At 40.6% G+C, this 15,109-nt stretch overlaps 1 protein-coding gene across 3 annotated transcripts in view; it reads right to left on the reverse strand.

Moving 5' to 3' along the window:
- kcnh7 (potassium channel, voltage gated eag related subfamily H, member 7) overlaps positions 1 to 13,708 on the reverse strand; it is a 72,444-nt gene extending 58,736 nt beyond the window's left edge. For 2 of the 3 annotated variants that reach the window (XM_071464607.1, XM_071464605.1), the window contains exons 1-2: positions 12,946 to 13,707; positions 11,809 to 12,039 (exon numbers count right to left, since the gene is read on the reverse strand). In XM_071464607.1, the coding sequence (XP_071320708.1) occupies positions 11,809 to 12,039; positions 12,946 to 13,021 (307 nt within the window). In that variant the 5' untranslated portion in view covers positions 13,022 to 13,707. Of the gene's footprint in view, positions 1 to 11,808; positions 12,040 to 12,945 lie in introns of all 3 variants that reach the window. The other variant, XM_071464606.1, reaches the window with a different exon arrangement.
- Between the last annotated feature and the right edge of the window lie 1,401 nt (positions 13,709 to 15,109).

A 15,109-nucleotide genomic window follows, 5' to 3' on the forward strand; every position in this document is an offset into this window, starting at 1 on the left:
GGAAAGAAAACGCAGATAAAAAAAAAAAATATTTGTATTCTACAAATACATCTAGAAAATGACCAAAAGTCAAACAAGGCTCACATGAATGAAAACAATCAGGCCAGGACGTGATCTGATGAATGAAAGAAAAAAAAAAAAATGAATGGCTGCTCATTCACAGATGTGCTCTCTGCATATCCAATCTATGAATGGGAGAAAAGCAGGGATCATGGGCTGAAATCACATACTGAAAAAAATGAGTGGTTGACTGGGGGGGGGGGAGTCAACATGTTTATGAATAAACCCCACGTGAGACTCTTTAAACAAAAATCTACATAATCTGAGGAAATAATCCTCCTTCATCACACTAAGCATCATCATTTACATCTCAGATACCATCCGGACGGACAGTGTTTCACATGCATGGAGCTGTTGGGTGGGCAGCTGTGGTAGGTGGCTGGGGGTGTGAGGAGCTGAGGAGAGACGAGGGGGAGGGGGAGCTGCAGCGTGAGGTGCTAGAGCCAGAGCGGGTTGGGGGAGGGGGCTGTCAGACTGTTTACTGTCTGTTTGTGGTAAAAACCATCACATAATGGCAGCGTGTGTGGGCTTAATCCATAGATCCAACATCAGAATGACCTACATTTATCCACTGGCATGGTGCCTGCAAGCTGTGGCTGTGAAATAGATTTCATCAGTACAAGGGGAGGTTAAACTGGTATGTGTGATTGATATTAGCAATCATAAAATACTGTATATCAGACAGTTACATGGCTGACCGCTAATATTATGCCCACCTCGGTCTCTATAACCTGCAATCAACTTTTTAATCTTCTGTGCCCATTTTTATGTGTTTGAAACGAAAATGCTGATGAATCACCCTTCTGCTGCTTCAAAACATTAAGTTCAGATACTTGGACAGTTATGAATGAAACTATACAATGAACTTTGAAAAATGTATATGTATTTCAAGTTTTAAAGACTGTATGTGAGTAAATAAGAAAAGTATATGAGAAATAAGTATTGCTTTTCAAAATCCAAATGAGATGTAAACTGGCACCAACATTAATTACATTACAACTGCAGTGCAGATGAAGGCGTCTGATCCGGATCTCAAATGAATTTGTTGAGATTTTTGGTCTATATTTTGTTCTAAAGACATAAGCATCTTCGTGCTAAGCTGCAGTACTGTATGTGCAGCTTTTTAGTTGATTGAACTTGTCAGGATGACCTTCTTGGAGAAAATGATGGCATGAGGTGTGACTTTAAAGAATGACCCAACAAGAAAGTCATCGAGAGGGGATGGCCATCGACGGAATGGTTTATCGATCCTAAAGAGCTCCCAACAAATTAAGAGCAATGTGTCATCAATTTCAGGACAAACAGGTGAAAATGGAACAAGAGCAAATTAATCATCTGTCTGTGGACATACTCATTATTTTTTCATCTCAAAACAAATTTCATTAAGAACAACCCTGATGAATTTCATTTGCAGGTTCTGGGTTTTTTTTTTTGTTTGGTATTGTTGCCAAATCTTGAATATTCATGTTTGAGTTGACACATTTTCATGCAGAATGAAATGTGTAATTACCTTCAGGGTGCAGAAATATTGACTGCCAATACACCAGTATGTAATGTTACATGGAGATGACTGGTCCACTGCAGGGACTGCCGTTGGTACAGATATACATATCCCTTGCAGGATGAATAATAATAACTTTGGTGCCCAGATCTAGCACCATCATCAGGTCAAATTTTGTATTTTTCCAAAAGGCATTTTTTAAATTTATAGTTATATTATTGTATTTTATGTTTCAGGTCTTAATTTACAATTATTTTATTGTACGCTGTGAAAAATGTAAATTTTATTTGTTACGTGCCGAGGTACAATGTAAAAAAATCAAAGCAGTGAAATGAGAGTTGGACTGAGCAACAGTGCAAAATTGCCAAACTGAAAAAAGATAAAAAATATGAAAAAAAATATATAATTAAAAATATATATAAAAATAAAATTGCGATATTCAATAGTATCGAATATGGGCCCAAGTCTCTTGTCCAATATACAAGCAAAACTAATAACATTCCTATCAGCCTGAATTGTACTTTCTATTTAGTGATATGAGTAAATGTTAGTGTTCTAACACTCTAAACCAAGATGACTGACATGGTAAACATTACACATGCTAGCGTTGTCATTTCCAGCATATCAACATGGTGCCTCACAGAGCGGGTGTAGACTTATTTTTGTTTAGTCAGACTTAACAAACATAACTAACTCAAATAGGTATGAATTCAAATGGCTGTTGTACTCCCCTTCACTTCACAGTATTCCCATACATTCTGCATAACAGTGGGCCTATATGAGATCCTGTTGTTCCTATACTAGGTGTGTTTATAAACCTGTGAAGTCATTACAGTTCTCCACCTAGTCATCCTCTGCTTTAGTTGTTCTTGGCAAATGAACTGACTCAGATTCTGCTTTGATGGCAGTTTCAGGCTTGTGTGACTGGGTCCCAGTAGTCTGCTCCATTCTCCAGCTTTGAGCGCCGTAGGCAGACATGCCAGGATGAATTTTAGAGCTGCGATGATATTTCATGGCTCTTTCAGTGGTTTCCAGGACAACACTATGCTTTACTTCACAGAGAGACTTTTTTATAGGGATGTGAACACGAGGGTGTGACAGACAGGAGGAAAATCATCTGAAAAAAATGTGTGCTTTAAAATGTGACTGGAAAAGTACAGAAGTGGCATATGTCTACTGTACATCCCTCCAGTTTGTCTGCTTTAAACCACTCAAGTTTAGAATGGAAACAACCAAGGAGTGTAACTACAAATCAGCTTTTCTTGTAAACGACCAATCTGTTGCTGTGGAGCCTTTTCTTCTTTCCCGCAGCCCGGGGAAACCATTAAAGAGACTCATTATAAATGAGATCCACTCTGAGGCATGAGCATAGAGGAAATCGAAGCCTTTGCTACAACACAAATCTGTCCATGTCACTTTAGATTGAGAGTGGGGGGCTTGCTCATTACACTGCTTTCTTTCAGCCTCATGAGGACTGATGAGAGTGAACCGGACAGCCGTATTCAAAGTCTCACATCGTTTGTCAAGCAAGTCCTTCATTTATTTTCTCCTATTTGGGTTTAGTCTGTGTTGGATGCTGCAATAACTGACACTATTTTTAGTGAAGTCAGCTGAGAATAATTTTACGTAGTCCTAAAGAGGTAGCAGCCTCCTGCAGAGACAGACGGAGGGTGCTGGAGACAGAACTAGGACCGTCCATAACTGAAGCAGCTCTCGAGCTGCTGGACTGGATTCAAGAGGGCGTTCCTGCAACGAAAGAAGCCCTCTGATGTTCAGCTGCACCTGATTTCTCTGACTTACTCTCTCTTTCCTGCTCGCTCACTTCATCCCTCGCAGACACTCATGTCAAACTTAGTTTGCATCCTCTCACTCTGATTTATCTGCCTAATTTTGTCTATGTGTTGCTCCCTCCCTTCCTCCCTCTCGCCCACTCTGTCTCCCGTCATGCATACGTCTGTCACAGATGCACACTGGTCACTGTACGCTCTCGAACACAGCTGAACCTGAGAATGTGGAAGCGACTGCGGGCGAAACAGAATAAGAGCTTATCTTGTTTGCACAGAAGCCGATCGACAAGAATTGGTTTCACACAGAACAGTTCCCATCCAATCGCACCACACAACATTGAACTCAGGTCGCTTCAGACAAGTCATATCATGATCAGTCATTATGTGCAGCTTGCTCTGAGGCTATTGAGCCTCGCCAACTAGTCACTTGTTATTCTCAAGAGCTGTTCACAAAACATAGGGAAGTTGTATCAATAGCTAATTTTAGTTTTGTAGCAATTTTAGTTTTCAGATGTCTCAGTGATCTTATACGAGGTGCCAGCCTTAAAGCAAGGAGAAATAGAGCAGATCATTTTAATGATATTAAGTAGAACTGCACAAAGAAATGTTAATCACAATGTGGCCAAGTGCAATATCCAAATCGCAGCAGCTGCAATATTTTTGATGAAGGTAAAATGTGTCACAACATATCTTTATAAATGTAATATAAATGCATAGTGGTGCTACAGGCATGCCTACAAGTCAGATTCAACAGATGTAAAGGAACATGGTACAGACCCAACAAAAATTACATCATCATTTTTATATTTTTTCAGTTTAAATGAAATGCAAAAGTGACCATTCCTACTACAACCGTGACTCATATCGCAATATCTATGATTTATATTTTGCATATCATTCAGCCGTAATATTAAATAAATGACATGAACAAGCTAAAGATTGGAGCTCAGACATTTACGCAGTTAAGTGAATGACAGAAAACAAATCCGCACGTATGCGTTCCAATAGGCAGATCCTTTGTAGATCCTGTTCCAAGTCATTAAAACTCCCAGATCTGTAGCTCCATGGCCAACGAATCCCTCACTGACTGTTTCATTCACACTCTCTCTTAGTCTCTGTTGCCTCTTTCTGACGTGTGACATCAGGCATATGCAAAGAAAATACAACTGATGACGTACAAATACACGCTAGCTCAGCAACACAGCTGTTAGCAAGGCTGACATGTGACATGCTGAATCACCTAAACTTAACTGTCTGAATACACCTCATCGAAATCAACCAAGCAACTGTGACTGGACCTTTCCTATTGGCCATTGCTCTTTCTGTTACATCATCAGTGGGCGTTTAGAGCAGATCCACAACAGTTTTCACCTCATGTATTTTATCAGAAAGTGACTGGGGCCTTTATTTACCTTCAGAAGCTAACATGTATTTGAGGCAGACTTGAATTAGAACCTTTATTTCTAATTCCCTTTGTTTGATATGTGTCACACCCATACACTGTCCAGCCACAGACAAGGTTTATACCGTAATCTCAACATATCACCTCGGGCTCTGGGAAATACTGATTGGAATTTTTCATTTCTAAACAAAATGATTAATTGAGAAAAAAATTATCAGATGAATTAATACTAAAAAGCTGTTAGTGACAGCCTTAATCAGTTCAGCACTGAATGAAATAGCTAAACAATAAGAAGACTAAGAGAAGGATAAATGTGTCGCAGGGCTGATGGTGATGTTTCCATTTCCATTCATTCCATTCATGATTTTAAAGATTGGCATCAGGTATCTTGCGTTTCTCCTGAGAAGATGGCTCATATTTTTAACAGTGCTCATCATGATCTGAAGCTTCTGCGTTGATTTTAAAGGCAAGGAAAAAAAACACTAATCTCAGTGAGCATCACTGAAGCACAAGCAACTTTAATCTATTTATAGCGTGACATTTTCAGTCTTATTTCCTATTTGCAAGTGAGAGAGCTTTAACCAAGTGTTGAGCTTATGGATTTCTTGTTACCAAGAATACCCTCCCAGTTTAGAAAGTAAGACACTGTGATTACTCTATTTGAATCACTGAATGCAGAGGCAGATAGAGAAAGTGTTGCTGAGTAAATACATGTTGTGCTGGTTAGAACTGTCTATTTTTACTCAGTGATTTTTGAAGCCGTCATTAAGACCTGGATTTAAATGCTTGATCTCCAACTTAGGCAATTCATTTGCAGTGCTGAATGCATTCATTAACAAATAAAAGGCTGTAGACAAGGAAGCACTGAGTGTAGCTACTAATTGCAGGGCATTGTTCAATGTAAGATCTGAAACAGGTGGTCTGTAAAACATCATCTCTTGCAAATCACATTTTTCACTATTTAATTGAAGCATTAGCATTTAAACAGTGTGACCAATCATGTGGCTACAAAACCCTGCTAGAGGGAAACAAACCCTGAAAACATAATTATTCCAGCATTTATTATAAAGCTACATAATGGAGTGACTTTGTCACCAGATTATTTAATGGAAATTATTTATTTTTAGTTCTTCTTTTCAAATCTTAATTGCAGTTTGACCTGATGATGCCCTATCTGAAGGTCCCTCAGTAATATTTGATTTTACCTGCTGTGTTTCTGGTTGGACATTACATACAGTATCTGCAAAGTGATGGGCCATAACATAGACTGTATATGAAAATGGATGTAGACTCCAGGTCTGAAAAGTGAAGCCAATGTTTAAGTGCCTTGTGTTCTCTCAAATAACCATCAGGGGGCAACTCCACTGGTTGTAAAAAGAAGTCTGATTGTATTGAAGTCTATGGGGAAATGTCTCTACTTTTCATTTGATTTATTACCTCATTAAATGTTTTCCTAATGAGTTAACAGTCTCAGTCACTAATTTCAAGTCTTCTTCAATACAACATGATGTTCATTTTTTCAATCATGGACCCATTTAGAGGAAAAAAGAGGATAAGCAGGGTATGCATCAGGGTGGGGCTTCCCTGTGATTGACAGACTGTACCATACCCGCCGACATGCCTGACAATCAGGATAGAGTATGGAACAGATCAGATCCACCCCTCACTCCTCTTCAGCTCCACCCACTCATCCAAATATGGCAACACCCAAATTACAAACTCGAGGCTTCACGGTTCGGCAGTTCACAAACCAATGGGTGACGTCATGGTGGGTTGCTGCTTGAGCTACATACAGTTTTCCAATTTAAATATTTTTGTACATTTGTCCTTGAAATAACTGACAAATTTGTTTTCTTCTTACTTAGGAGTCAATGAATTTATCCGCCACACATTTGAGTTGGCAGAGATTTTCTTTTCTTTTCATGATTATAGCTGTGTGAAATTTTTTTTTTCTGTCTTAAACACATTTTGCATAGTACACCCACACACCAATCTGCATGTCTTACACACGCTACATTATGCATAATGACTACCGCAGTATCCTCTTACTCTGTCACGCAAGCACAGGTTTGTTATTTCCATTGGTTACAAATGGAAATAAAGGTAGAACTATGTGGGATGATGACAGCAAAATGCAAAGCAACAATCGCACAAACGTATCACTTTGTCTTTCCAGGTGCTGACTGAGTTCAGATAATATATACAGGCTGTTATTTAACACATCACCAGCTCTCACATTACATAAGTGATACCATTTAATAGAATGTCTTTGTATTTATACTGATGAGAAATCACACCTGTCAAAGCAGCGATGTTAAAAATTAAGTAAAAGCAGTATGGGACAACGCCATAGGAAACAATGTGAAACTGTGAGGGGCGGCCCTTGACAAAACTCAAAAAGACACAAAAGTCACATCTGAGAATATCTGGCTCGTCCCAGGTTTAAGAGATTGCTCTTGGAGCAAGTGCAGTAAACAGCTCCGCATCTAAATGTCAAGCACGAGGGTTTAGAATACATTTTTAGCCACTTTAATGAGAGCTACTTCTCCTGCAGAGGTCACAGAGACATGTTCACTGGGAGCAAAAAAGACCAAAGTTTCAGCAAAGGCACAAATCATAAAGCATTAAGATTGTGCCAAAGATTGTGCTGACGAGCAGAATCCCCTTCACGGACTGTAAAGGACAGTGGGCAATGCGTTTATGAAGACCCTGGGTCACAGGATTACAAAGAAGAAGATTGCCTCGTAGAAACCCCCAGTGGTCCACTACGAGAGGAGGAATCAGGCTGCCGCAATGACATTCCCCTGGAATTCCAATACAGGAGACAATAGAGATATGGGCTGAGAGAGTGTGTGTGTTGGATAAGGGGAAAGGACAGAGGAAGTTACCTCTAAAATGAAGCTACTCCTTTAATGGCAATAGCAGAGAATCATTTAGTTTTTATTTAATCATATGTTCTAGTTCTCTTGCACTTGTATTGTTCAAATAACACATCTAGTGCTGCTTTAGTCTTATTGTGATCCATTCTTTTTCACTTTGCCTATTGCTGTGCTTTTTCAAACTGCCTCTGCAATTGTAACTTTTGATTTCAATCATATGAGTGCGGCGCAGTGAAAGATTATACACAGTTACATATACTAGAAGTGTCTGATTTATAATAACATACCAGGATTTTAAAAATAGATCACATATTTGTCTCTAGTTTACATGATTACAAACTACAGACACATAAACTCATGTCAAAGGATGATCTGTAGTACGATTAAATGTACAGCCACGCTTGCTTATGACAAAAAGGAGATTACAGGAGCAGTCTGCCTGGTTGAAACAGGTGTATGACCTTCCCTGGAGAAACTCTGACTCAGGTGAGAGGAAAACACTGAGGTAATTAGAGGCACAGGATACAGAATGGTAATGAGGCCTTTTCCCCCGCTGTAGGGTCCGACAGCCCTCCAGCTCTTTTTATCCAAGTCTCCTGTGGGCCAACCAGTGGAGGGAGGGCATTTACCCGTCATTGATTTCCCCTCTCCAATGCACCGGTTTTGAAGATCAATGCAACATGAAGGTATTTGTGTCCTCATTAATGCTGTTTGCTCAGCGGATCAATGCAGACTGAACCCCCAGCTTGGCTTGGCTGACAATATGATGGCCCAGAGAGGCATCAGACCTGTTGGGGTCAAGTACTGAACTACTTACATCTTTGCCTCGCTCATAGTACACTATAATATACTCGTATACTAGTTGGTGTCCTCCATTCAAAACTTACCTTAACTAAAAGTGACAAAATATTTTCGATAAAATTTACTCAAAAGTGAGAGTAATTACTCATCCTGTAGCGTGGTACCATGTTCCCCTAACGTTGTCTTATAGACTTCAAACGACATTTTTGTTTGGTTAATTAGCTCAACAAACAATCCCAGAAGGTTTCTACGTAATGTTACGATGATGTTGCGCAATACTTTTCATTAATTGGAGTTTTCACTCATGGTTCCAGTGTGATCCAGTGATTTTTAAATGTACCACAACAGGAAATGTGGAGAATGTGTCTTGAAGTTGCTGGTAACTATGTAACGTTCTGATAAGTTCACAACAACGTTCTCAGAGCCAGGTTTCCTATCATCACTCTTGTTTGTGAGAAACTTCTCCAACCATCAGAAAAATATTGCCACAACTAGTGTTTTTCATAATTAACCGCCTTAACCGTTAAAGGGGCTATTTGTACATTTTCTCTGCCAACAAATGTGATTTCTTCCCACGAACAGGTGGTGGTGGTCACCTGACTAGAGCATTGGCCATGGTTACAAGACAAGAGGTTGTAATGTGCCTTCTGAGCATTTCTCAGTGCTGGACAAAAGGCATTTCTGCTCCTCTGCTCTTTTCTTAATCACATGCAGAGCTGACCTTTATAATAACCTAATTAATGTATAACATAGTTGTGTTCTTCATGTGTTCTTGTATAAGCGCAATTTTCTGCTGCAACAATGAAGTTAAAAGGACCAACGCCTTGTGTGATGATCTGTTGGGCGAGGCTTCTCTTCTGCCTCTGTGTGTGTGTGTGTGTGTGTGTGTGTGTGTGTGTGTGTGTGTGTGTGTGTGTGTGTGTGTGTGTGTGTGTGTGTGTGTGTTCGTCTGTCTACACACTTCGGATCATTCCAGTGCACTTTAACCCCTGTGTTTTGGTATTTTTTAGTGGGTTACACACACTCGTCTATTCTAAATAGTACATTTTAATCTTGTTGGTTTAGAGTTGGTTATCAGTCAGAAAAAAAATTCAACATTTTGTCACAACCAAGAACTATATAATAGTATTGTTATCTACAATGTAAACAACAACCACAACAGTCAGATACATGTAGTGGAGTAAAACATCTAAACTTTCCCTCTGAAATATAGTGGAATATTACTGTACTTGAAACACGGGAAATTGCAGTATTTATGACACTGACTGAACTTCTTGTTTGGTCACTGTTGCTGTTTCAGGCACATCAAAGTTCAGTAAATACAATATAAACCAAGGCTATGGGTTGCAGACATAAGCGGACATCTCCACTCTGCCTATTCCCTCAAGCATTTCTCTGTAACTTTATCTCACTCTTTCAACCTTTGACCCCATACATCTATGTCTCCAAGGATACTATCATTTGTAACTGTTCTGCACAGCATTTTCAACCCAATCTACGTCACCTCTCACCCTCTGGGCTTTGTATACCTGACTGAGTATGAGTTACACACACACGCACAAAAGCAGTCAATCTTAAAAGACCACATCATCATCAATGATCCAGAGTTCTTATCACACATCAAATGTCAGAACAAATCCCCCAGACAGCATCTTGTTTCATTAGCCATGAGAAAATCCATCCGTTTGTAGGGAGAGATAAATTGGACCCATTCTTAAGATAAGAAGCTTTGTGCTTCTTGTGCAGTTGTGGTTTACCAGTTACACACTGTGCTCCTTCAGTCATGGATGCTTGGTGGGACATTTGTCGGCTACTCTGATGGTCTTGGACTCAAAGATGCAACTTTTTTGGCTACTCTTTGCCTTGTGTCAAGTTAGCTAGAGGGAACAGGCCTTAAGTGGCCTTTAAGTGGCTTATTTAGCAATTATTGTTAAACATTTTGCCATTATATTACATTACAGAGGATGTTTTTATGGATGTTGATTGCTGCTAAGTAGCTACCACTCTGAGAAACTGTCCTCAAGTACAACCCTAACCCTTTTTGTCTTGTAATTTCAGCTATTTGCTGTGATACATTGATATACAGAATCACTTCTTGTTGTTTTAGCTAACTTTGGTTCTGCAGTGATAACCATGTGAATTCAACCTAATAAAAACAGCTGAAAACTTATGAAAAAATGCTGTAACACATAGGCTCGGCTTAAGTGCGGCTGGTTGATTCTGATGTGATTAAAAATACCAAAACACACACACACAAACAAACACACACACACACACACACACACACACACATACACACACACACACACACACACACACACACACACACACTGCAGGATAAAACCCAACAAAGCCTGATGGTTTATTTCCACTGTGGTCCACCAACATACAAACAATAACACCAGACAAGCACACATGGTGATCCACACATAGGTCTTATAAAACTATTAATCCTTATTTCTGCCACGGTGAAACTTCACCAGCCCTTAAGCGTTATGCAAGGAAGCTTAATCATCTGAATACATATGTCACTGTTAGAGGTCACTCTCCCTGAACCAGCACAGTTGATGTGACTGGTTTAAACTTTCACTCTGAAGCTCGCCTTGTAACTCATCACAATACCAGCTGTCATGCCAAGTCATAAACTGCATTCAGTATTCATATGCACGCCACTAGATTATCTAAACCATGGGAAAGCTTTGCAGATACAGTCAGTCACAGACAGCTATCAGGTCTGCAAGCACTAACATAGATTAAAAAGATATATTGAATATACATTGAATCAATGTTGAGTGACAACAAATGCTTTTTTTTCTGGAGATGATGAGAAGAGAAACAGAAAAACCACACGCTTCACTATCTTCACATTAGTCTTTAGGGAAGTGAGCTACATCCTTCACCCTACATCCCAGGGTGCCCTATACAGCGCAGGCTAATGAACATCTTTCCCAGCCACCCAGCGCCTGCATCACTTCAAAACTGGACTTCACAGCAGAGGAAACCATCACAGCTGCTCTTCCCCCCCTCAGGGTTCTAAATGGGTGCACTCAGTGATTTGCTGCTGCAAAATGCTCCAGATAGAGTCGACTGAGAACTAAAAATTACTCACTGTGTACCTGGAGTGTTAGACATTGTAAAAGTCACCTATCACACATTTATCCTACAGCTACATCTTGCATCAACACCGCACGTGGCTCTGTCCTGTGCAGAACACAACAAGACCACATTCAAACAGCGGAGCACAAACCTTAAGTGGTTTTTCTAAGGGTGGGAAAGCGACATGATGAGTGTGCAACTTAAAGTGAGACCACTGCAACAACCTCGTGTCTTGTGATGCACATGCCACCTGAGCCAACACAGACAGCCCAGAGCACTCACCATCCTTGCGGTGGTAGGTGATCTCCACCTTGCGCTCCTCCGAACCCAGCAGCGCCTGGGCCACCTGGGCCACTGCGTGCCGGCTGGTGAACTGGCCGTGCAGGAAGTCACAAGTGCACGGCTTCTGCATGACGTCCGGCCGGGAAAAGCCCGTCATCTCGCAGAAGCCGTCATTACAGTAGATGATAGCACAGTTCTGCACCCGGGCATTAGCTATGATGAATTTCTTATCTGTGAAGGTGTAGAGGAGAGATTGGAGGGAGGAGAATGTTAATTTGTTCATGGGAAGAAGATCAAATAAACAAGACCACTATATATTACTATAGTCAACCAATTAATAAAGATATGGGTAAATCAACTAATACATTAAAACAAACACATTAAAAGGAATATGAAAGAATATGAAAAATACATAAAAATATAAACACAGGTGCAGTCGGTGGGTGTAATGGGTTTACATGGGATTATCTTCCATTACATCCATCAATATAGGTTCTAAGCTTTTCCAGTGAATAAGAAAATAAAACTTCATACAGGTTGGACTGCTTTAGAAATGTTGACAAAAAATATGGGATCATGATTGATTATTGCACTTTCTAAGATTGGGTTAAGCTTCTGTTTGATGTTTTATTCAAGATAATATAAAGTGTTTGTTTTTGTTTTTTTCTGCATGGAAACCCAGATTTACAAGCACAACTCCTTTGCTTCATCCAGAAGACCTCCAGAATACCGTGCAGCAAATACTCTATGAAAACTAAACATAACAATTTTAATTGTAATTTGGGGGATATGATCTGAAAGTAATTAAATCCTTTAATCCTTGTTTCCTATAAGCAGCTTTTTAAACCGCAATTTGCACTGGAGCAGGAGAGCACTCTACATCCCCACACTACACAACTATAATATAAACCAGGTGTTTGATAAGGTAGCAGGGTAATTAACTTATAATGACTTTCATGGACCCCTCACATATAGTGTATCGAAATCACTAACATATCTACATCGCAAGCCTTGTTGTAAAAGAAGGCGGTTTCCTGACGAGTAAATAATTGTTGTGAGGATGCAGCAGGACACAAAAGGCAGGCAGCACAACACAACGCACCCACACAGCACTGGACGCCAGGGAAAGGTACTCACTTTGTCCTTCGAATTTCCGAATAATTATTCCCAAAAATGTGTTTTGTGGCGCAACATGACCCCTCCGGACAGGCATGGTTCCCCTCCAAAAATAATGGTGATAAAAAAATCTTTGGCTGTCCAAGTAAGAGCAAGCCGGTCCCCCCAAAAAAAACGCCTTCCGTCAAGTTCTAGCGGGTGAGAACAGAAGCCAGAGGGGCTCCCCGTTTTCTTTGTCACCAGTCAGTCATCCTCGTAGGAAAATCTGCCCCCCCCCCCTCTGTTTTTTTTTTTTTTTTTTCCCAGAGCCCCCGTGTTTCCCTTATTTCAACTCCGACGCGTCCCCGGTTGAACGCATCGCAGAGGCTTCCCTGCGCTCCTCGCCGATGTGAAGCTGGAAAGAAGGGAGTCGATAGCCCGCAGTTTAAGCAACATTTCACCGCCGCTCCTCGAAAGCGCCGTGCGCGTTTGTAGCGGCGTGTGTATGTGTGTGCGCTTGTGGTGGGGGGGGGGGGGGGGGGGGGGGTCTATTGTTGTGAAGTGAAGGGAAGACTGATGGTCTCTGAGGCCAATGGCTGAGAGGCTGACGGACCGGAGAGGCGCAACACCGACACCGCTGAGGGAAAAACCCACATGGACGCGTAGACAAAGCGGCAGACGGAGAAATAGTAGAGGCAGGGCTGGCCGGTAACGGATTACTGTAACGCGTTACAGCGCGGTTAGCTTACTACTCCCCTTTTTTTGTTTCATGAGCGGCCACGTAACACCACAAATAGTTTGTAATTACCTCATCAGTATCTCTTACTAGACTGAAGTCGAATTATTAAAATAGTAGAGCCTACCTTCCGTTCATTTCCGACCTTTTGTCACGCAGCTGGTAAAATTAAAGCATCTTAATGAGCCTCGCTAGCTAGCTAAAATGAAGCTCAACAAAAACAATTAGCCTAGTGGAATTATTCATAGCACTTCGATTTTAAGGTGCAAATTATGCAGAGCAGCAGCCTAAATAAAATAAATAAATTAATTAATTAAAAAAAAAGAAATGCAACAAATCACGACGATACGTCATGAAACGTCACTTTTGGCACTAATGAGTGACACCTGTGACTTCTTCTGGGTCACGGCCCCAGCGGCGTGGCTGAGACGGGTGACGTCAGGGCAGCATACGCAGGTGTATCTCATATCTCATTAATGCAGAGCCCCCCCCCCCCGGGCCACGGTCAGGTTAGATGACCGTGTTTTAAATGTCTCCTGTAGCCTCCAGTTTCTGCGCTTTACCTTCCACACACTGCATAAAATGTGACAGGTCTCCGCTGTCATACTGCCTCGGAGTTATTAAAAAAAAAAAAAAAAAAAAAAGCAGGCCCGTTGCTGCACGGAGAAGGAGGCGCTGGCCATGGTGCTGCCCGGGCATTTCACTTTTCCTCCCGCTGGTGGATTCAGTACAACAAGTTGTTTTTTTTTTTGTTTTTTTTTTTTAAGCGGCTTATGCGGAGAAGTCAGAGGAAGGGCTTAGCGCCTTGCTCAAGGACACTTCAGCAGGAGACAGGACATACCGTAATAACAGACGTGGCATGGGTGGGCGTGGCCATCAAACCTGAGACCCTCAGCTCCCTAGCACAGTTTTTGATGGACACACTGACAATGAAATCTCCTTCAATCGCGGAGTCAAAAGTACACAATTATTATGGTATTTTCCTAACTTCCTGCAGGAAAATTGTCATTGTTTTTGTAATAAGATCTTTTACATCAGTAAAAGTAGCCATACCACAGTATAACACTGCTTTGCTCCAGGTAAAAGCTCTGCAATCATACTTAGAAGGTATATGAGTATTACAGAATATATCTGAAGTCAAACAACTCATAATACAGACTCGCTCCTTTTATTTTATGTAGCCTATTATATTATTGTGTTATTGTTTTTCGAGTAGCATTTTAATGTTGCTGGGTGATGTTGAGCTATTTTCAACTACTTCACCCCTTGTTGGTTAGTTTATTCCATAAAATTAAATCTAATTATTTGTTTATCACAAATGGAGCTGAAGTATAAGGTAGCATAAAATGGATGGTCTGAAAGTATTAGTACCTATGGGTTGTACTTAAGTACAGTTCATGAGTGAATGTGCTGAATAACAATCCACCACTGGATATATTATGGATACAGGGAAATTCTCATTGCATTGTT

This window comes from Trachinotus anak, unplaced genomic scaffold (genome assembly GCF_046630095.1).
Source record: "Trachinotus anak isolate AG129_WGS33_773 ecotype Australia unplaced genomic scaffold, CSIRO_AGI_Tana_v1 ptg000026l, whole genome shotgun sequence".
NCBI lineage: Eukaryota > Metazoa > Chordata > Actinopteri > Carangiformes > Carangidae > Trachinotus > Trachinotus anak.